The 22,258-nt window shown below is 51.5% G+C and overlaps 1 protein-coding gene across 3 annotated transcripts in view; it reads right to left on the bottom strand.

Moving 5' to 3' along the window:
• Nucleotides 1-3,023: 3,023 nt before the first annotated feature.
• The window catches only part of CSRP1 (cysteine and glycine rich protein 1), a 61,833-nt gene continuing 42,598 nt past the window's right edge, over nt 3,024-22,258 (bottom strand). For 2 of the 3 annotated variants that reach the window (XM_054552935.2, XM_054552890.1), the window contains exons 2-6: nt 15,726-15,838; nt 9,693-9,861; nt 8,375-8,504; nt 4,775-4,868; nt 3,024-4,282 (exon numbers count right to left, since the gene is read on the bottom strand). In XM_054552935.2, the coding sequence (XP_054408910.1) occupies nt 4,206-4,282; nt 4,775-4,868; nt 8,375-8,504; nt 9,693-9,861; nt 15,726-15,837 (582 nt within the window). In that variant the 5' untranslated portion in view covers nt 15,838 and the 3' untranslated portion in view covers nt 3,024-4,205. 3 annotated transcript variants of the gene reach the window in all.

Below are 22,258 nucleotides of genomic sequence, written 5' to 3'. Positions count from 1 at the left end.
TAGGAAGTTCCAGGAAGTCCTCTCTAATCATTAGAACTGTTCAGAGGCAGCCCCAGCTGCGGGGCGGGGCGGGGCGGGGTGCGGAGCTGTTGGCAGCTAAGTGGTTGAGGTTGAGCGGCCGGGTGGAGGCCGGCACCTACTGGGAGGCTGGGCTGGTCCGCAGGTTCTCAAGCCCGACTGAGCCCGGGCGAGCGTCAGAGAATCACCTGAGGAACTTGTCGAATACAGATTCCCAGGCCCCACCCAGGCCAACCGAATCAGAATCTTTAGGGGTGGGGCTGGGAATCCATTTTTAAAGGCTTCCCCAATGATTATCAGAATAAAGGCTGGGCTTGGAGGCGGGGCCAGGGCTGGGCGTGGCACGGGGGCGAGGCGCGGGGAGGGCCGGACCTTCCAGTTGTTAATCCCTGTGTTCCTCACTCCGCCACACTCACCTCCACTGATCTAAGTCGGGGGATTGTTCCTCTCTGGGTGCCCCCCTCACTTGATCTTAGCCAAAAGGTCGAGAAGCGATTGGGTGTCCCCGTCGAATAATTTCTGTGGCCCTTGATTCAGGGATCACTCCCACACTTAATAGCAGCTCTAACGCCCCCCAACCCCCGCTACCCAAGATCTCCATCCTCACCCTCCAGTCGGCCTCCTGGTCTTCCTGTCCCTCCCCAGCCTCTCAGGTGACCCGGACAATTTGCTAAGGCTCTTGGAGAAGGGCAGCCCCAGGAGGCTGGGCCTGCCGCCCATCGGGAGCGGCAGCTATTTTCCATCACATCCTAAAAAGCCCAGGGCTCGACCGCTCCTGCAGCTGGGCATAGCTCCCACCAAATACATTCTCCCGAGGTCGCCCTGGACACCTTGCTCGGAGATGACAGAAACGAGAAAAAAAATACCTAAGTGGACATAAAGACCTTGCTCACCCTGGCCGGGTGCGGTGGCTCATGCCTGTAATCCCAGCACTTTGGGAGGCCGAGGTGGGCAGATCACCTGAGATCGGGAGTTCGAGACCAACTAGCCTGACCAACATGGAGAAATCCCGTCTCTACCCAAAAAAATACAAAAATTAGCCGGGCGGGGTGGCTTATGCCTGTTATCCCAGCTACTCAGAGGCTGAGGCAGGAGAATCGCTTGAGCCCGGGAGGCGGAGGTTGCGGTGAGCCAAGATCGCAGCATTGCCCTCCAGCGTGGGCAACAAGAGCACAACTCTGTCTCAAAAAAAAAAGTCCTTGCTCACTCTCTGGTGAGGGTTTGGTATTCCACAGGGCCCCGAAGCGAGACAACCCTCAAAGGAGAAGTGAGCGTCGGGGATTAGAGGCGTGCGCTGTTTTGCGCAGGAGCTGAGTCTTCAGGGTCCACGGAGAGAGGAGGAGGGCGTGGGGAGCGCGGAAACGCAGCGCCTGCCTTTTGCCCTGACCCCACAGCACCACCTGGTGTCTCCTGGGACGGCGCAAGCGCCGCGCTTGCGGATGCTGGGCCCCCTCCCCGTCAGCCGACCCTCCTTCCCCAAGTGACTCCCCTGCCTGGTGTTCCTCCTTCCTTGCTGCGCTCCTCTGGCTGGCCCTTCACCGTCCAGTGAGTGCTACCTGGCCTGGCCGCAGCTAGCTTACAACCCACTGCCTTTACCCAGGTCTTATTCCCAGGAGGTGCTTCAGGGTCCCTTGCCCACCGTGGGGCTGCACTGAAAGACAGTGGCCCGGGAGCAAGACAGCTAGTGGTGCAAGGGACAGGAGGGGTCGCCGACAGGCCCTCACGAGCAGCCAGCAGAGGGCAGCCTCTCTCCAGCTTTGGGCCCCAAAGGCGCCCATCCGGGCCACTCCTGTAGGCCCCTCCCAGACAGGAGAGTCCACCTGTGTGTGTGGAACCAGCCGTCCTCCTGGCTGCAGAAACTTGTCCGGAGCACCTTTCGTGGGCCACCCCCTGTGCTGGAGCCAGAGGGGTTACTAAGATGGAGCCCTTGACCCCGATTGCGGAACTCCCAGCCAGAGCCCACCCTGGGCTGACATTCCCTGAACTCCTCCAGCCATCTTGCACTTTTCTATTGCTCTGCACCATTGATGGGTGTTATGCATGCATAGGTGCCTTTCTCAGAGTCAAGGAGGGGGCTCTGTCAAGGCCACTGTTGGAGCTAGTCATCTGGGAAATAGGTACACGAGGCCTTGTTGTTATTAAAGCATCTGCTTTTATTTTGAAAACTTAGTGTGGGCACATTTTCGAGAAGGGCTGAAGCAGAGCAGCATAGCCCCAACGCATCAGGCAGGTATGCCTAAGATGAAGGATGCCGCAACCCCCCACATGAGCCTATTTCCAAAAAAATGTGGCCTTCCACGGACTTGCTGTGGGGGCCCTTAACAGTACAGCAGGCTGAGCCAGGCCCCTCCACCACACCCCTCCTAGGCAGAAGTGAGCTTTCTAGATTTGACGTGAAAGTTCCTCTGGTTGAGTTTCCCTCTTAGGCTGGGGCTTTCCAAGCTGGGAGGAGTTCTGAGCACAGATTTGGGGCCTAGCTGAGCCCCTCCAAGTCCAAAGTCCATGCAATTCCCGGGCCCAGATCTGGGGGTGGAGACCAGAGAGGACAAGCCAGTGGTGTTTGGCTGGTCGAGTCACTTCAGACAGTGTGGTTCAGTTGGCATTGATACTGAGAAGTAATTGGTCCTTAGAAAAAGCAGGAACAAATCCACTTCGATTCATTTCCACCAGGCTGCCTGCTTTTTTTTGAGACAGAGTTTCACATTTGTCACCTAGGCTGGAGTACAATGGTGTGATCTCAGCTCACTGCAACCTCTGCCTCCCAGGTTCAAGCGATTCTCCTGCCTCAGCCTCCCAAGTAGCTGGGATTACAGGCACCTGCCACCACGCCTGGCTAATTTTTTTGTATTTTTAGTTGAGTCAGAATTTCACCATGTTAGCCAGGCTGGTCTCAAACTCCTGACCTCAGGTGATCCTCCTGCCTCGGCCTCCCAAAGCCCCTGCTAATTTGATTGCTCCCATCGAGTTCCCTCCCAGCTCCACAGACACAGGATTGGACACCAGAGTTCTGGTCTAAACAGCTTTATTGACCAGATGAGAAATCGGCTTGGGTACAGCCCATGCCTGCAGCCCTTTCAGTGGGTGGCTCCAGATAGTATTGTCCTTTCAGTTGCTGGGAGCAGTGAGGCCCAGCCCTTTCCCCTTCCTCCCACCACTATTCCTAACCTGGGGCCTGGCAGGGGTGGAGTGATGTGATCTAAGGGTCCCTGGAGAAGGGTGGAGTGGAAGAGGCAGGGTCTTGGGTTAAAGGGAAGATTCTGAGGTCTCAGGGCAAAGGGAAAGGTGTTTGGATGAAGACTGAGGCTGTGCCTACCTCCCTCCACATCTGAGGATCAAGCAGGTGTGGCAAGAACAGAGCCCTGGCCTGGGCTCTGCTGGCCATAGCCTCAGGTCCCAGGGTTAAGGCCAGACATAAATGAAGATTTGAGCCATTGATAAATGCCAATATATGTTTCAGGTATTTCATTAGGATCCCCCCATCAAGCAGGGAACTAGATGTCTGAGAAGATCAAACAACATCCTGACTTTGGGGTCCTTAGACCTGGGTTATTCTCCTCCCAGTCCTAGTGGGAGGCTATCCATTCCACAAAGACTCAAAGGCAAGAGGCCTGGAGAAGCAGGGGCTCCTAGGACCCCGCCTGCGTGCCTCTCTGCCTCCAATAGTGACTCCCTAAGCTGGGACTCCTCAGGCTTACTCTGAGGGACACCAGGAAGCCCATCCTCTTTCCCACAGAGGAGAATCTCTGAGATCCAAAAAACCCAGACTTCCCCCCTCCTTATCTTGGTCTTGCTTCCCTCTCCCTCCAGCCTGTTGCTGCTGCTCCTCTGGGTGCCAAGATGTGTCCTCAGCTGTCTTGGCCAGCTGATGATGGACATGCAGCTCAGGAGGCTAAGAACAGAGCTCTGTGGGGCGAGGTGTGGGGAGAGGGGCCTGCTCTCACCTAGACCCAAAACACTGAGGTCTCCTACTGGTGATGGTGTCAGATCCCAGGCCTGGGGAGCCCTTTAGTGGGGTGGGACCTCAGGCAGACCCCCAAACCAAAGGGAGCCAGATGCCCAAGTTCAAGTCATTAGAGATATGTGGCAGGGCTGAGAGAGAAATAATCCTGGAGGTCTCCAAAGCTGCTGGGAAGGGAAAGGCGATGAAAAGCGCAGGAGTGGGCAGGGTGTGGTGGGTGATGGTGGCCTCACTCAGAGTGGACCAAGGCCCCAGCTCCTTGCCCAAAACCAAAGCCCTTGGGCCCGAAGTTTTTAGCATAGCATCCTGCAGAGAGAGGAGAGAGATAAGGGCATGTTCTTCCTCCACCCCCAGCCACATCACCCACCCTCCTGCTGAAGATCCCCCACTCCTAGTGCCCAGCCAGACCACTAGGGAAGAAAGGTCCACTGGCACCCCCTCACCTCCACAGCATCCCAATCTCAATAGTAAAACAGCGAAGAGGCTCTTGGTTCTACCCTGTACCCGTTGCCCCTGCCACCAAAATTATAGAAGCATCATCTGCTGTAAGAACATTGGACTGGGAGTTAGGAAGCCAGGCTCTAGCCCTATGCCTGCCTCAATTTGCCAGATGATGCTGGCCAAGTTGCTTTCCCCCTCTGGTCTTGTTTCCTCACCTGTACAATGAAGGAATCATACTAGATGTTCAGATCTTGGATCCCAAGGCCAGGAATTAGTTTACATTCAGCAAAGGCAAAATTACTTAGCCCCCCTACCCCCTTGGGCCTCCTGACCCTCGATTAAAAGTGAAACACCCACCTTTGCAGTAAATCTCGCCATCCTTGTCTGCCAGGGTGGTTGACTCAAGGCCTTTGCCACACTTGGCACATCGAAAGCAGGCCTTATGCCAGGACTAGGCAGGGAAGGAAACAGTTAATGGCTGCCACCAGTGAATGAGGGTACCCTCCACCCCAGGCCCACTCCCTTTGACATAACCATGGTATAAGGGCTCAAGCCACCTCTGAAGTCTGCTCAGCTCGTGCTGCTGGGAGGACATGGCCCATGGTGCAAGGCAGTAGAGGGAGAAGGCCAGGGACCACACGCCACCTCGCACCATCTTCCATGCTATGTTGCAATGGCCTGATGATTAGGGTCACCAGCTATACCACAAAAGGCAGGCGAGCGGGTGGGTTTAACACCAAGGTAGCTGTTTCCCCACTGGCTGGGCCAGATGAGCCTTATCCAGACCCATCTTGCCAGTAGATCAGTGGTGTGAGCCAGGGCTTTGCGCTCCTCCTGGTACTGTCACTTAGTACTTGAACAGACCTCACCGGGAAGATCTCTCTGCCCTGTGTTGCCTTGGGGCCTCTCATAGAGACACAAAGGGTCTTCTGTGGCCCCTGGAGAAACTATACTCCTTAGGACTTTCCCTGCTGAGTTTAATGCATTTCATAGACTTATTCTGCTTCCAAAGTGATACTAGACAACATTGACTCTGGCTTCCTCTGTGCCAGGCCCTGTGCCAGGCACTTTACACTGGTGAAGTCAGTTAATGTTCACAGCTACCCAGTGAGGGACATACTGCCACCCTCCCCTCCAATAGCTGATAGCCTTCGGGCAAAGGAGGCACCTAATTCTAGAACTTCAGAGGCTGGGCTGGTCCAGGAGAATCCAATTACAAATACCTTCTCTGTGGTCATGTATCATATGTTTAAATATCTAGTCCTCATATCCATTCTGTAACACAGGGCAAACAGCTCTCCCAGAAAAAAAGTGAGGCCCGAGTTTGTACACAGTGATGGGACGTTGCACAGACAGACTTCTCCGCAGCCAGCTCCCATCAACAGCTGGGCAGGCTAACAGGCTGATGTGTAGACAGCTCTGCTTAACCCAGGAAAAGCAAGAGGCAGGCAGCAGTCAGATAAGAAAAAACAAGGCCTTTTAAGGGCAAAGACACTCCCAGTGCCCAGGCTGGCGGATGAGAAAGGAAATTCATCCCCTCAGATTTCCTGGTTGCCTAACCTTGCACATTGGCTTCTCCTCCAAAGAGCTGAAATGGGGGGACCTGGGTCTAGGTCAGTGCTGGTGCAACCTCAATAGTCACTCAGCCTTTGCTGCCTCCTCTATAAAACAGGGGCTGCTACCCCAAGCTCTCTAGGCTGGAGAAAAACTGAATCACACCTAGACCAACACCTCTCCTCATATTTCCTAGCCACCTCCCTGCCAAAATAAGCTGAATCCCTTTGCTCATTCATAAGCACCCAAAAGTACTCCCAGCTCAACATTTCTTGAGCGAGGCAATAGTAAGGTGGGGCTTCTCCCTACCTTTTCCACTTGAATGCAAAATTCTCTTATCCTACTCCTTAGTACAGCCCTAACTTTACCTTATAGCCTGCCTAAGTAATGGAAATAGTGATTCTTAGCTATTCTTAATAATTTTCTATTCTCATAATGAGATAGAACAAAAAACCCAACTTAATAATAATATTAATGTCTCCTGTTTTAATATCCTTTAGTCAATGGCAAGGATCTTCACTGTGACCTCATAACAATTCCTGAAAATAAACAACAACAATAATAACAATAGCAAAACTGTACTGAGGACATATCAGGCACTACATTGCATGTTACACATGTATTATCTCATTTAATCATTAAAACTGCCTTGTTGTTGGGTGTGGTGGCTTACACCTGTAATCCCAGCACTTTGGGAGGCCGAGGTGGGTGGATTGTGAGGTCCAGGCTGGTTCAAGACCAGCCTGGCCACCATGGTGAAACCCCATCTCTACTAAAAATACAAAAATTAGCTGGGTGTGGTGGCGCGTGCCTGTAGTCCCAGCTACTCGGGAGGCTGAGGCAGGAGAATCACTTGAACCCGGGAGGCAGAGGTTGTAGTGAGCTAAGATTGCGCCACTGTACTCCAGCCTAGGCGACAAAAGTGAAATTCCGCCAAAAAACCCAAAACCCAAAACCAAAACCAAAACAAACAAACAAAAAAACTGCCTGATTTGTCAGGGACCATTACTTTGTCCACTTTGCATTTCGTCCACCATCCAGGCCCACTTCAGAGCTTCAGAACTGAGGCTTAGGAAGGCTAAATTTTCCCAAGGTCACTCAGCCAATAAATGGCAAAACTAGGATTCAAAGCAGGCTGTCTACAGTCCAAGCTCTTAATCACCGTGCTAGGATTAACAATCCCTTCCTATTTTGCAGCCTTGGAAATGTGTTCGAAGAGGCTAAATGGCCCAAAGTAGCATTAACAGTAGTAACAGCAGTAAGAGCAAGGGCTTCAGAGTCAGACAAACCTGGGCTTGAATCTGGCTTAGCCCCTTCCTAGCTAGCAGATCCGGGCAAATTATGTAATCCTTCTGACTCCCAGTTTCTTCATCTATACAACAGGGATACTAATCCCCATCTCTGTCTGACCATGACTGTGAGAGTAGAGAGTCTAACCTTGGCCTAAGTGTTAGTTGCTCAACATTTCTTGATCCATTCCCCTATCCCATTCCTCAAGGTCAAAAAGCCTTGAAAGCCAAAACCTGAATCCAGAAGAGCTGAAGATGGGCTCTAGGCCCAGGCATTCCATAACCTTGTTGTGTGATCTTGGCCAAGTCACTTTTCTATCTCAGGCCTCACGTGATGCTCCAGAAATCCTCTCTGGCCTCATAGCTGAAAGACATCTCTTCTGTGAGTTTCTGACTGCTAATCTGACACGGCAAATCCCAGGGGCAAGAGTTCTGCCTCTTCTCTACTGTAGCCTATCTGAAGGAAGTGATCAGCTCAATTGGGAACTGTTGGTTTGCTATGGTGATTCTCATTGTGCATTGGTGATTGGGGGCTACTGTCAGAATATCATGGGGGAAGGGTATGTGTGGCAATTCTAAAAAGTGTGAAAAAAGCCTCCTAGGAGGCTCTGATAGGTCTGAACCTTGAAAATCTCTGCCCTGGGGGTATTTGGATGGGTTTTTGGGAGTCCACTTCCCATGAAACAGAATGTATATTTTTGGGATCACAAATCCTTTGAAAATCTAATAAAAGCTATGGATCTTCTTCTAAGAAACAGACAGGTTCCCATGAAACTTTGCACATAATCTTCAGGGCTTTGTGGACCCTCTGCAGCCCATCCATGTACTCTTACTTTCTGTCCTCCTATATTAGAGATACAGATTGATCATTGCCACTCCCTATGAATTGCCCATTGTCCATCAATGCTGGGGATGTTACTGCTCATGGCTGATATGAGCTCCTTGGAGACTGGAAAGCACAGGTACATGCAACCCGCAGGGACAAAGAGAAGAGGTTAAACCCCAGTGCTCAGGCTGCCCTGACCAGAGCTAGGTCACCAATTTAAAAGTTCTGGAATCCACATTTCAGGAAGATATCTCCCCCTATCCCTCTCATGCCCAGCAGCCGCCTTACCTTCCCAGCACCAATCACCTTCTCCGCAGCATAGACTGCCTGGCTGCATCGGGGGCAGCGCTCGGAGCCACCAATCTTCTGGGCAAATTTGGATGCATTGGGGTTGGTGGTGGGCCTGTGGCCAGGGGCTCTGCATGGAGAAGGGCATGGGGTGAGGTGACTTACACTGTAAGTACAGGTGGGAATGGCACTGAGAGGGCATGACCCTACCTTCATCTCATGCCAGAGCAGCGTGCAGTTCTCTCTGCCAAAGTCACAAAGGCTAGGGCCTCTAGGGTCATCTCCCATTTTACAGATGGACAAACCAAGCCACAGCACAATGTTATTTCCATCGTAACATCATACTTCCCTCGGTCACCCAGTTAACCCCAGAATCATTTAACACCCCATTTGCTAAGAATCGCCCTCCTCTGCCCCTCATTCCTGCAGCTGGTCTAGTATCAGATTCTTTACAGGAGAAATCTGCTGATGAATCATTCCCACTGGGGCAATGACCTTGGCTGAAACTTGGTAATTCATCCATCATTTCCGTCCACCTCCCCAGGCCGAGGAGCAAGCCAGGCTGACTGCCAACAGCCACCGTTTACCCAGAGGCCAGGGAGTGCCGTGGGGTGAGGGGGCTGGGGTGGGGCTGATGACACCCTGTGGCATTTCCAAGAAAGGGAAATGACTTCTCCTCGTAGTGAGAGATAGCAGGGCTGAGAGTGAGGCTGGTGTGGCAACGGTGCTGCCCTGAGCTGCTGGTCTGGCTCCGACACCCACTAGCTGTGGGACCCCAGGCAAGTCACTGAGCCTGGGCTGGATTTTCTCATCTATAAAAAGAGGAGGCAACATGGTGAAACCCCATCTCTACAAAATACAGAATTAGCTGGGTGTGGTGGCACATGCCTGTACTCCCAGCTACTTGGGAGGCTGAGGCAAGAGGATCACTTGAGCCCAAGAAGCAGAGGCTGCAGTGAGCCAAGATTGCACCATTGCACTCCAGCCTGGGCGACAGGGCAAGACTCCCTTTCAAAAAAAACAAGAAAAGAGGAAATTGGACTAAGTAATTATTGGGTCCCCTCCCAGCTCTGACCCTTATACAAATATAGAATGCATGCTCCTTGCAGGGAGAAGCCCAGCCTGTTTTAGTCCCTGCTGAGTCCCCAGCTCCTGCAGCAGCCTGACACATAGGCACTGCTCTATGACTGCCTTTTAAATAAGTGGTTTTCTGAGCCTTCCATTGCTTACCCAAAAATGGTTGTAAATACACATGAGGCCTAATACAGGGTGGGGGAGAGAGCTCAAGAAAAAGGTTGGGAGGGGATCTTTTACTCACTCCTCGTGCTTGATACCCAGCGACTCCCCCTTGTCAGTGCTGAGGGTGCCTGCGCCCTGCCCGTAGCCATAGCCTTTGGGCCCATACTTCTTGCCGTAGCAGGACTTGCAGTAGATCTCCTCACCATGCACAGCCACAGTGGTACTGTCCAGATTCTTCTTGCAGACCACTGTGGAGGAGAAGCAGATGCGGTAAGTTGAAGCGGGGGTGAACTGCTTGCTCATTGCAAGCTTCCTACAGCTGAAGCTCTCTGGGCTGTTTGCATACATAATATCCTGATCTTTCAGGAACTGTCTAGAAATGGAGGCAGGCGGGATGGCCAATGGGTGGGAGGACAGAGGGATGGGATCTGCATGTCCGACTCTAGAAATGCTGGCCAACACTAATTCCTCTTCCAGGAATCCATGTGTGTCTCCTTTGGTCCTCTGCACCACCAAACTTCCTCAGGCTGCAGTGCAACACAGGGTTCAGAGGCAACAGCCTAGGCTGACCCCAAGCCACAGGATGCCTGTTGAGGTTCCTCACTCTGCCCTCAACAGAGACCATATGTCCCAATGGGGGAGGAGAAAAAAGAAAAGAAGAAGGGCAGAGTTTTCCTGCCTTCAACAGTGGAATCCAGAAGAAACTATCTGTGCATGCTGGCAGGGAGCCAATGGGAGGAGATGCAGGTGATGTGATACCCCGTAAGAAATGTTTAACATTTATTAAGTGTCCACCATGGTGGGCTTTGAAATGCGATGCAGCTCATGCTAATCACAAGAGGATTTGAAGTTTCTAATCTCAGAAATCACTTTACCACAGGAAGAAGTGAGGGTCAGACACTGAGAAGAACTTCCTGACTCCTGGGGTAAGAGAGAGTGGAATGGGAGGAACTAGGGATTGCAATGGTCTGAGCTGGAAAGGCTGTGGGCCTCATATTTCGTCCTGTTAATCTCAGAGGGGAGCTATGCCCAGCTATCCAGAATAAAACAGTTTGGGCTGGGCACAGTGGCTCATGCCTGTAGTTCCAGCAGTGGGAGCCCAAGGCTGGAGGATTACTTGAGCCCAGGAGTTTGAGATCAGCCTGGGGAAGATGGCAAAACCCTGTCTCTATTTATTTAAAAATAAATACATAAATAAAACTTTTAAAAATAAAAATAAAGTTAAAGCAGTTCAGAGCCTGGGGTCATGAAGAGTCAGACTGCCCAGAATCAAATCCCAGCTCTCTCCCTTTCCAGCCATTTGCAAGTTATTTTGCCTTTCCAGCCTCTGTGTCCTCATTTGTAAATGAACATAATAATGTCTGCCCCAAAAGCTGGTGGTGAGAATCAAATGAGATCTGACATGTGAAGTACTTGGCACAATACCCTGCATACAACAAGTGCATAATAAATGTTGGCTACTCTGATTAGTATTATATAAAGTTAGTACCATCAGGAGACAAGGAAGTGGGAGGGACAGGCCCTGGCTTCAAGAGCTCATTGCTTCTAACTTTCACATACTCCTCTCAAGAGATTCAACTGCATTCTATTTCTTTACTTGTCCTGTAATCCTAATTCGGTTTGATCATATTCCTTAAATATTGGAGTTCAGCATCTCAGTTGGACGCATCCTCAAACATGTCCTGAACATAGAAACCGAGGGATACCACTGGAGAAGCCACGCCTCTTACCACCCTCAGAGAAGCTCTCAGCTCCTTTCCTTGCAACTGCCATCCTCTTGCCTTTAAAGTGTCCATCCCTCTGCCAGCTCCTCTCTCACCCTAAGCCCCAGGTTGGAGACTTCAGACTAAATAAGGACCCTCTTGTCCTGCCCTGGAGATCTCCATCTCATTCCAGCACTCTGGGCCATCCAAATATGGAACTTCCCACCATTTCCCCCGGGGCCTAGCTCCCAAGAAGGAGGGAGAGGGAACTACAGGCCAAGGGCTCCAACATTCCCTTCTAGGGTGGGAAGTCAGGAATTGGCCTGGAATTGTTTTCCTGTAAGATCCCAATTGAACTGAAAATTCCAAGACCAGAGAGAAGGCAGAAAGCAGAGATAAGAGTGCTTGGGGGAACAGAGGTGTCTTTTGGCTGATCTCTCCAGGAGGAGACCCAGGAACTCAGCCCAGGGCAGACTTCAGGGCCTGCAAGTTGACATCTTCCAGATGGCTCCCCCGTCGAGGACCTCCCTGCTCCTTTCTGCTTTGCCTTGGCCCTTCTGTTCTCCCAGAGGCCCAATCCTGCCCATCGTGGCCCTCTGCCCCTCTACCTCCATCCAGGTGATGTACTGAGAGACTCTGCAACTCACTTGTAAGATCCACCAAAGACTCAATCAAGGGGAATTTTGAAGGCAGGCCTGAATAAATTTCTACCATATCATGGTAAGCCAATAAGGGGAAAAGAAAAAAAAAGATTGGATTTATTGGAAACACATACTTCCAGATGCCACTTTGGTGGGCCCTTGTGATGCTGCTTGGAAATACAGGGAAAAGGCAGCCCCAGGGGAGAGGTCAGAGCCCCGTTGCCCCACTCAGAAATGGAGAATGATTCTCTGCTTCTGGAAGGAAAACCAAGGCCCACAAAACAGTTCCAGGTCACGTGTTGGCCAGATGCAGGGCCAGGCCAGAACCCAGCCCCTGACCTCCAGACCTGGTTGTTTTCTGCCAGCCATGGCTCCCCTCCAGTGGGCCACACATGTGGGGCCAAGAGGGTGAAAAGTAGTAAGCCTCAGCCTGCGGGTGAGGAGACGCTGGTGTCAGAACATGTGCAAGGCTTCCATGAGCTTCCCCTGTGCTCTTGGATTCTAGGGAACAGCCCAGGGCCAACCTGTGGGGCCCTGTTCCATCGGCCACCATCACAGAGCTCTTCTTTCCTCAGGGCTGGCTGCGTAACCCACCTTCTCCAGGAGGGAGCTGGGTACAGCTCAGAGATGGGCACATAACCTCAGGGCAGGTTCCCAGCCACGGGGCTGAGCTTTCCCACCAGCCTCTGAACCACCACCTGCTCATAGGATCTGGCAGCCCCTTTCAAGACCATGGGAGTGTACTGTAGGCCCTCTCAGTCCCTGCTCCCAGGCCAAGCCCAGGGTGGAGGTCATTCTCCCCAACTTTGCCTATGACATCATTGTGTCTTCCTCCTGCCCATTCAGACCCTCAGGAAAGGGCACTGATATGGTTTGGCTGTGTTCCCACCCAAATCTCTCCTTGAATTGTAATAATCCCCATGTGTCAAGAGTGGGGCCAAATGGAGATAATTGAATCATGGGGGCAGCTTCCCCCATACTGTTCATGTGACAGTGAAAAAGTCTTACAAGATCTGATGGTTATATAAATGGGAGTTCTCTTGCACAAGCTCTCTTGCCTGCCACCATGTAAGACATGCCTTTGCTTTTCCTTTGCCTTCTGCCATGATTGTGAGGCCTCCCCAGCCATGTGGAACTGTGAGTCCGTTAAACCTCTTTCCTTTATAAATTACCCAGTCTCAGGTATGTCTTTATTAGCAGCATGAGAGTAGACTAATACAGGTATGTAGGTGGGCAAGCTGAGCAGAATCTGGAGCCAAGGACCCACATGGTCACAACTGATTTTGGGGACCCATCCAGGCCTGGCCAATGAGGGAGATGGCCCTTACTGCCCTTGGTCCAGACCCGGCTAGCCTCTCCCTTCCTCGGGAGGGAAAGTCCTTTGATTCAGTGGGCACCCTGAATGGGGTGAACACTTATCACCCACTTCACTGGAAAAGAGAAATGATGCTCCTTCCATTCATAAACAAATCTTTGTCAGGAACCCACTTTGTGCCAGGTGCTGTGCTAGGCATGATGAATGAGCAAGTTGTGGAGATGGCTCAGCCTGCTGGGACATGTGCAGTACTAGGGGGTCCACTTGGTGCTCTGATATCCAATAGCTGCACTGGCCCTGAGACCCTAGCGTGACCTGAGACTGCTTCCTGCGGCTGCTCATTGCATAACACCCCCGCACTCCCCCAAGAGCCCTGCTCCCCAGCCTGACTTTCTACAACTGTTTCTCATCCGCAGCGCCCCTCACACCCTGCCCCAGGCCCTGCTCCTTCCTTCCTATGCCACCCCCTGAATTCCTGACTTCCCTCAACCCTCTGACCGACTACTCCTCCATAAACAGGTCTGCAGGCAGGCACTCCCGCCCACAGCTGACCCCTTATGGTCAGTGATTAAGCAACATCCGAGAGCAAAGAGAGGGGCCCTTAGGACCCCAGCAGCCTAGACCCCCTTCCCAGCCAGCACCAAGCTCTCTCTTAATCCCTATGGAAAGATAAACGGCTTGGAAATTCCTAAGAGTAGTGAACTGCTGATAACAAGACGCTGCTGTTTCTGGCCTCCTTTGCAGGCTGGAAGCCAACAAAGCTCCACTAAACCTTGTTTACTCCCCATTCATCAGACGCAGCCCTGGAGCTGTCACTCCAGGCCCAGCTGAGCAGGATGTGGGGCCCCTGCTGCCCTGTGCGGGGTGGCCTCAGGTTGGTCTGTCTAGCGACAGGCAAAGATGCAAACGTCCATTGAACAGGTAGCTCTTGGCCCATCTGTATCCTACTCTGGAGCACAAATCATGAAACTTTGCTTCATGTAATGCAGAACAGACAGGACCCCATTCTTGGATCTCCCCATCTTCAGGGGCCTCAGGCCCTGGTGAGGGCTTCTTTGCATCACACCCTCTTGCTATAGATCCCTCAGCAGTGTGCGTGTGTGTGTGTGCGCGCACGCATGTGCATGTGTGTGTGCATATCATTTCTTCAACACTCATAATTATTTTAAGTGCTTTGTTTTACAAGCTTCTTTCATTTTAATTCTTACAACAATCCCATGAGATAACTATTATTACCTCCTCCGTAATAATGAGAAAACTCAACCAGAGAGAAACTGAGTAACTTGTCCATCATCACACAGATAATAAACACCGAATCTTTTTTAACTAAGACATTCTTCTACCATCCATTCTGCTTACCATCATGGGGAATGTACCTTGGTGGGCACAGTGGCTCACACCTGTAATCCCAACACTTTGGGAGGCTGAGGTGGGCAGACTGCTTAAACCTAGGAGCTCAAGGCCACCCTGGGTAATATAGGGAGACCTTGTCTCTCTAAAGATTTTTTTAAAAAATTGGCAGAGCATGGTGTCATGCATGTGTAGTCCTAGCTACTCAGGAGGCTGAGGTGAGAGGATCATTTGAGGTGGAGGCTGCAGTGAGACACTGCACTCCAGCCTGGGTGACAGAGTGAGACTCTGTCTTAGGAAAGAAAACGCACCTTGCTGAAGTTGCCTCTTCTTCTAACCCAGACCTTCTGCTCGGATCACAATGAACCAACTCATTTAGGAACCTGAGGAGAGGCTTCTGCAAGTTGCCACATCCTGGAAACATCACCTGGCCCAGGTACCGTGGGAGCAGCATCACGGTATCAGGATCCCTGGGTCGACCTGACCTCTGTCAGTTGCTTGGTATTCTTTTGTCTGATTTCTTACTCATCTAGGCTTGTGACTAGAGCAAATCTTGCTCTGGCTTCTTAGGAGTAGATACCAGGGAACTTTGCACTCCCTCTTCCTCTCATCCCAGGCTGAGTGGGAATGGGAAGTGAAGAATTGAACGGGCCGGCCTGCAAGGGGCTGAGGAAGGAGGAGTCCCACTCTTCCTCCAGACTCAGCTTCACCATGAGGTTGTGGCCTCTGTTGCCTTTGAACAAGAGATAATTAGGGTGCAAAGGGCTGAAAGTGTTTTCCTCTGAAATGGTGAAATCATGGCAGGGAGAGAGAGAAGAGAGAGCTGAGTGGAAAGTTTTCTTAACCAAGTCTTTACAGCTTGGCTTTCAGCCCCTGAACGCCTGCCACCCCGACCCGCTCTGGCCAGTTCATCCCTTAGAAAGAAGCTTCTGAATGGAACAGAGGCCCTAAAGTGCTTCCCTGCCCAGCTGCGCTTCAGCCAAATGTCAAGCTGTTTACATCCCATGGGACCAGTTCCCTAGGGTGTTGACAGGCCCAGCCTGTGGGGGCAGGCCCATCCAGAGTGTCCAAGGCAACAGCAACAGGGCCTGGGGCATACTCACTGCACAGGAAGCAGGATTTATGGAAGCTGTTGCCTTCGCACTGAACCTCTTCGGCAAAGTAAACTGTCTTCTGACACACCCCACATTTCTTGCCTCCTCCCCAGTTCGGCATTCTGAAAAGGGACACAGAAATGGGAATTAATTTTACAGGGAGATGGAAACATCTCAGATTGTCCACGACAGAAATGCAACAGCCAGAGCCAGAAGAGAGAAAGACGAAGGCAGAGTGCCTGGGGGGCCACCAGGCCTGGCAGAGCACTTTCTGCTAGCTGTGGACAGCAGCCTCACACATTCTCGGAGATTTCCTCCCCCCAATCTAATCAACAGGTTTTTACAGAGCAGCTGCTGCATTTTCAGCCCTGTGCTAGGCACTCTAAAGGATGTGGATCAGCAGAAGAAACAGGCTTTATAAAGAAGGCTGCAGCTGCAATAAAAATGGACTGCCTACCCCTACACACGTCAACATGGATGGATCTCAAAGAGAATGTGGAAGGGAAGAAGCAGACAGACCAGAGCTGGGAAAACGCAAGTCCATTTGTATGAAATTCACAAATGGGCTAAACTCATATTGTCAAGGGATGGACATATAGGTGGAAAAGTTACTACAGAAAAGCAAGGGAATGATGATCACAAGCTTTTACCTTAGAAGAGTTACCTCTAAGAGAGGGAAGGGACCATGACTGGGTTGGGAGACCAGGGAGGCTGGCAAGGCACTGCTTGGCAATGCTCTCCTTCTTAACCCGGGGTGGTTGTCATATGGGGGCTCACTTTATAATTATTCTTTGAACTGTACATGTAGGTTTTGTGCACACTTTTGTATATAAGCTATAGTTCACCACAAGAAAAAAGTTTTTTTTTTTTGGTTTTGTTTTTTAAATGCAGGGCTGGGCACGGTGGCTCACCCCTGTAATCCCAGCACTTTGGGAGGCTGAGGCGGGCAGATCACCTGAGGTCAGGAGTTCCGGAGTTCCAGATCAGACTGGCCAATGTTGCGAAACCCTGTCTCCACTAAAAATAGAAAAATTAGCCGGATGTGGTGGTGCGCCCCTGTAATCCTAGCTACTCTGGAGGCTGAGGCAGGAGAATCGCTTGAACCTGGGAGGCGGAGGTAGCAGTGAGCCAAGATAGCACCACTGCACTCCAGTCTGGGCAACAGAGCAAGACTCTGTCTCAAAAAAAAAAAAAAAAAAAAAGCAGGAGGTAGGCACACAGGGCAGAGTTATCAAACTTCAGAGTGAGGGGCTTTTGCAAAATCAGATTTACTAACACCCCCCACATCTAATGAATTATAACCTCTGAGAATGAGGTACTTGAGAGAATGAGGTACTTGAATCTGAATTTTTAACAAGCACCCCAGGCAAACAAAGCAGGTGGCCCAGACCAACTTTGAGATGCTCTAGGTGTTGGTTCAGAGCTGGGGTCCTGATGCCAGGCAGGTTTGGCTCAATCTTGATCCTGCCACTCACTGGCTGTGTGACCTTGGGCAAGATAGTCTTTCCAAACTTTGATTTCTGTATCTGTTAAATAAGGATAAAAGCTGGGTGCAGTGGCTCATGCCTGTAATCCCAGCACTTTGGGAGGCTGAGGCGGGTGGATCACGAGGTCGGGAGTTTGAGACCAGCCTGACCAACATGGTGAAAACCTGTCTCTACTAAAAATAGAAAAATTAGCCAGGCGTGGTGGCACCTGCCTGTAATCCCAGCCACTCAGGAGGCTGAGGCAGGAGAATCGCTTGAACCTGGGAGGCAGAGGTTGCAGTGAATCGAGATCGTGCTATTGCATTCTAGCCCGGGCGACAGAGCAAGACTCCGTCTCAAAAAAAAAAAAAAGGATAAAAATAGCGACTTCACTGAGTATGTCTGGTGATTAAATGAGATATGATATGTCAAAGGGAAGGCACAGTGCCTGGCACATACACGGCACACAGAAGTCCAAGCGGTGCCTCAAGTCAGTGCCCGCATGGCCACAGAGCAGCACAGAAGGTAACACTAGTGAGTGTGGAGAACAGATGGGGCCTGCTTCTCTCCTTCCATTTCACTCGCTCACTCAACAGACGTGGCTGAAGCAGGAAGACCACCCTTCCAGCTCTTTCAACAGAAGTTCATGAGGGAAGGGCTATACAAATCACCACCTACCGTGGGTACAGGCTTGGTGCTGGGGGTTGCCCAGGACTTGGTGAGTAAAGGATGCAGGGAGGTGCTGGGAAATAAAGGGGCTGGGAGTCAGAGGGATCTGTTGCCTCAGGAGGCAAAGGAGCCTAAGGAGAGAGCTCACGGAACCTGTCACATGGAAATGTTGAAAACCAGGATGTGGCAACCAGAGCCCACCCTCCTGGTAACATTGACTCTCCACCAGCAGCTGGAGAGTCAATGTCAAGGGCAGAGGGAGATACAGTCTCCACTACTGGAGAGCTCCCATTTGAGGGCGACACGGGCCTCCGCTCAAGAAGGGATCCAGGTCACGTTCACCACTCTGTCCCCATGTCCTGCATAGCACTTGGCATGTGGCTGTTCATATAGGTGGTCAGGAAATAGCTGAGGAATGAATGAAGGATGCACTAATACTGAAAGCCACAGCTTCTGGGGCCATTTTCTCTGCATGGTGAATCTCTGCAGAGCCTGGCTCCCAGTGGAGGTGCTTGGTAAGCGTGTGCAGGCTGAGAGGCAGAGCTTACTGTGGGGAAGTGGTGTTAGTGATGCTGGGGGATCTAGGTAGACCATGCCTGCTGCATAAGCCCAGTTCTCCCTTTCCCAGGTTCTGGAGCAGCTGCACCTCCTCAGGCTCCCACACATCGCTGACACGCACCGCAGGAATTTCTTTAACTGCTCACATCCCCATCTCTGTCTTCCTCAGATAACCCATTCAGCCTGAGCCCCCAGATCCAGGGACAGTCCCCATTCCCAGCCTCTGATGTTGCACTGTTCCTTCAGCCTCTTTCTGTACTGAGGACTGCTAGCTGCCCTCGTCAAGCAAAGGTTTGGAGCTGAAAACCGTACAATGTGAAGGACAGTTAGACAGAACAGCAATCAGCAATGTGTGTTATGGTCAACCTAATCATCGGCCATTTCCCCCTTCTTCCTTGCTACACAACCCCGATTTTATTCAGGCCATTGAATGACTGGGGAGATGCCCCTTCCCCAGATGGAGGAACAGAGCCTCTGTCCCCTAAGCCAACCATGGAGATTTGATTCCCTTGCCAGTGGCTGGATCAGGAACAGGCTGAGACCATTTCTGGCCAGTGAGATGTGAGGGGAGGTCTGCTTGAGAAGCTGTTGTGAATAATGTGTCCAGTTGTACAGACCCACACAGGCTCTCTTCTCCCTCTGATAAGGTGACTCAATGTGACCCTTGGAACTCAGCCACGGCACCCACACTGCCATGGACTGAATGCCTACTATGCATCAGATGGCTCATCTGCATCATCCCATTTCTTTATTTTTTCAAGATGGAGTCTCACTCTGTCACCTAGACTTGACTTCAGTGGCGCAATCTCTGCTCACTGCAAACTCCATCTCCTGAGTTCAAGCAATTCTCATGCCTCAGCCTCCTGAGTAGTTGGGATTATAGGCGCCCGTCGCCACCACCATACCCGGCTAATTTTTGTATTTTTATTAGAGACGGGGTTTCACCATGTTGGCCAGGCTAGTCTTGAACTCCTGACCTCAAGTGATCTGCCTGCCTTGGCCTCCCAATGTGCTGGGATTATAGGCATGAATCACCGCTCCCAGCCGTATCATCTCATTTCATCCTCATCATCCGAAGATAAAGAATGTATGCCCACCTTACAGAGAAGACAAGCAAGGCTCAGAGCGGTTAGGCAAGTTGCTTATAGTCACACAGCTGGAAGAGGTAGACCTGGGATTCTAATGCAAGCTCATCTATTTCTGAGTCCTCCGGGTCCCAGTCACCATGCTGTGGCCCTTGCGTATTGAAGAGGGGCTGCTCATGATAGGCATACAATACATCAATGCTGGCACTCTTCCTCGGCCTTCTCCTTTTCCAACCCCCTGAACCAGCAGGGGACATACTCAGGCCCCTAGGAACACCCCTAAGGGAGGAAAATTCCCCTAGCCACATGGTTGGGAGCCAGTTCCAAGCACTGTTTTGTTACAGACACAAAAGCCCTTCTCCCTCTGGGGGAGACCCACAGCTCCACACAGGCCTCCCCTTGTTTTCCCTGGCTCCGTGTCAGGGGCCCACATCCAGCAGGGCCCCAGGGAATCAGGAACATGGGCGGAGAAATGGGTGAAACCCAAGGACCTGCCAGTAAGGAAAATCTGCTCAGGACATCTCTTAGCTAGGCTGCTCTTTTGAGCCTGGTCATTTAGTTAGGGCGAGGGTAGGGGGTCTCCCCTCAAGAGCCCAGTGAAGGGACAGGGCTCTATTGCCTTGAGATGAAAAGTGATGACTCTATCCCTAGCCAGGAAGGGTTTCAGGCAGTGCCTGTGGATGAGGTCCTGTCCCCCTCTGCCCACAAGAGGACCCCTCCAGGTGACCCTGCCTGTGGGGAAGAGGCTCAGCTGGAGGGAACCCTGGTAACAGGCGGGGCTCAGTCTTCACTCCACCTCCTCCCTTTCTGCCCTTCTCTCCAACAGCCAAATTCTGCCTGTAGGGAGGCCGAATTGCCTTAAAAGGAAACCTGTTTCTCAGAGTTCATGGAGTGCCTTAGAGGGACACTTGGCTCCTTCTTAATTGCCTTCCCAGCTCTCCGGGACAGAGGCCCTGCAGAAGGCTGGGACAAGAGAAGTTCCCGAGGTCAGAGTTCAAGCTGTACAGGTCAATGGTTAGGAAAACAGGAGCTGGGATTCGATCAATACGGATTTACCCCTTCCTAGCTGAATGATCTTGGGCAAGTTACTTTCCTTTCTGAGTGTCAATTTGCTTGTCTCTAAAATGGACCATATATGGACTCCCTAAAATTCAGCTGTAAGGATTAAATGAGGAGGTATGGAAGTGATGGCCAGCACACTGTAAAGCGTCCACCCCTCTGACTACCGCTCACACGACTGGCCCAGTCATACCTCGACTCCACACTGCTAGATGTGGGCCAGCCGTCCACATGTAGCTAGTCCTCATATGGAAGGAGTGAGGCTTAAGAAGTAACATGCCAAATAGGGCCAGGAACTCCTGATTCATCTGCCAGCCCAGCGAAGGAGTCTGGGACAAGTTACTTGCGCTTCTTTGGGGTTTAGCTCCCCCCAGCTGTCTGTGATGTCCCATTTCACTCTGTTGACCATCTCAACGGAGAACAGAGCTTGAATTTTCTACTGAATGGCTGGAAACACCTGGTCAGCTGTTTTCCTGAAACGGCCGGAGGCTAGAAGCCTGTTGTGTCTGCTGCTCCATCTTCCTAGCCTGGCTGTCCCATTAGGACTGTACCCAGATCCCCAGTTAGGACCGTACCCAGATCCTCAGCCTTGAGACGAGAAAGCCAAGGTGGCAGCTCTTACAGCAGCAGCAAAAGGAGAAGAAAAAGGTCACAGACTCTCACAGTCACCCCAAATCTCATGAAAGTCAGGCTTGGCTGGGTGCGGTGGCTCACGCCTGTAATCCTTGCACTTTGGGAGGCCGAGGCAGGCGGATCACTTGAGGTCAGGAGTTCGAGACCAGCCTGGCCAACGTGGTGAAACCTCATCTTTAATAAAAATATAAAAATTAGCCGGGTATGGTGGTGGGCACCTGTAATCCCAGCTACTCAGGAGGCTGAGGCATGAGAATTGCTTGAAACAGGAGATGGAGGTTGCAGTGAGCAGCAATTGTGCCACTGCACTCCAGCCTGGGCAATAAAGCAATACTCAGTCTCAATAAATAAATAAATAAATAAATAAATAAATAAATAAATAAATAAAGTCTGGCTCAGGTGACAGGTTGAAGGAACCATCGCAGAGATGTAAAATCCCTAACCGCCAGCCACCAGTGTCTGAAGGCAAGCCCCTTCTTATCAAACCCTTCAAAACCATCCCATGTCTTTATTTCTCCAGTGGAAAAATCCCATCTCTCCCATTCCAAAATCACTTATTCCCTAGGGCCAAAGAGTGACTGATGGCACAGGGTTAAAGTCCCCACCCACTTGCTCCAGTAGAAACCTGTCAGATGTTTATCTAGCTCCCTCGCATTAGCTGAGCTGCTTGGTATCTGCCAGGTGGACAGGAGGGCTGGCATCCCTTCCAATCTGCAGCTTGGCTTTTGCCTCCACGCCCCAGTGTCCAGAGAGCAGCTGAGGGCAGAGAGAGAAGGAGGGGTCCCCGCTGGTCAGGGCTCAGAGCCAAGTCTTAGAGGTGACACCTGAGAGCTCAGGAAATCAACCTCTCCTGAAGCTCAGGGTCACGGGTAGGGGGAGAATGGCTGCCATGGAGATGGGGCAGGCTTGGCCTCAGCTTTGCACATCCCACCTCATGTTTCCTTCAGAACCCTGCACATGACCCGCCTCTCTGAGAAGGTAACCAGCATCACTGAGCTACCATCAATCCAGGCCCCATGGGCCTCCAGAACTTGACTGTCATTCCAGGTCAGGGATCCTTCTCTCTATTGAA

Source organism: Pongo abelii, chromosome 1 (assembly GCF_028885655.2).
Source record: "Pongo abelii isolate AG06213 chromosome 1, NHGRI_mPonAbe1-v2.0_pri, whole genome shotgun sequence".
NCBI classification, from domain to species: Eukaryota; Metazoa; Chordata; class Mammalia; order Primates; family Hominidae; genus Pongo; species Pongo abelii.
Note: the sequence above shows the minus strand (reverse complement) of the source record. Positions and strands in the feature narration are given on the sequence as shown.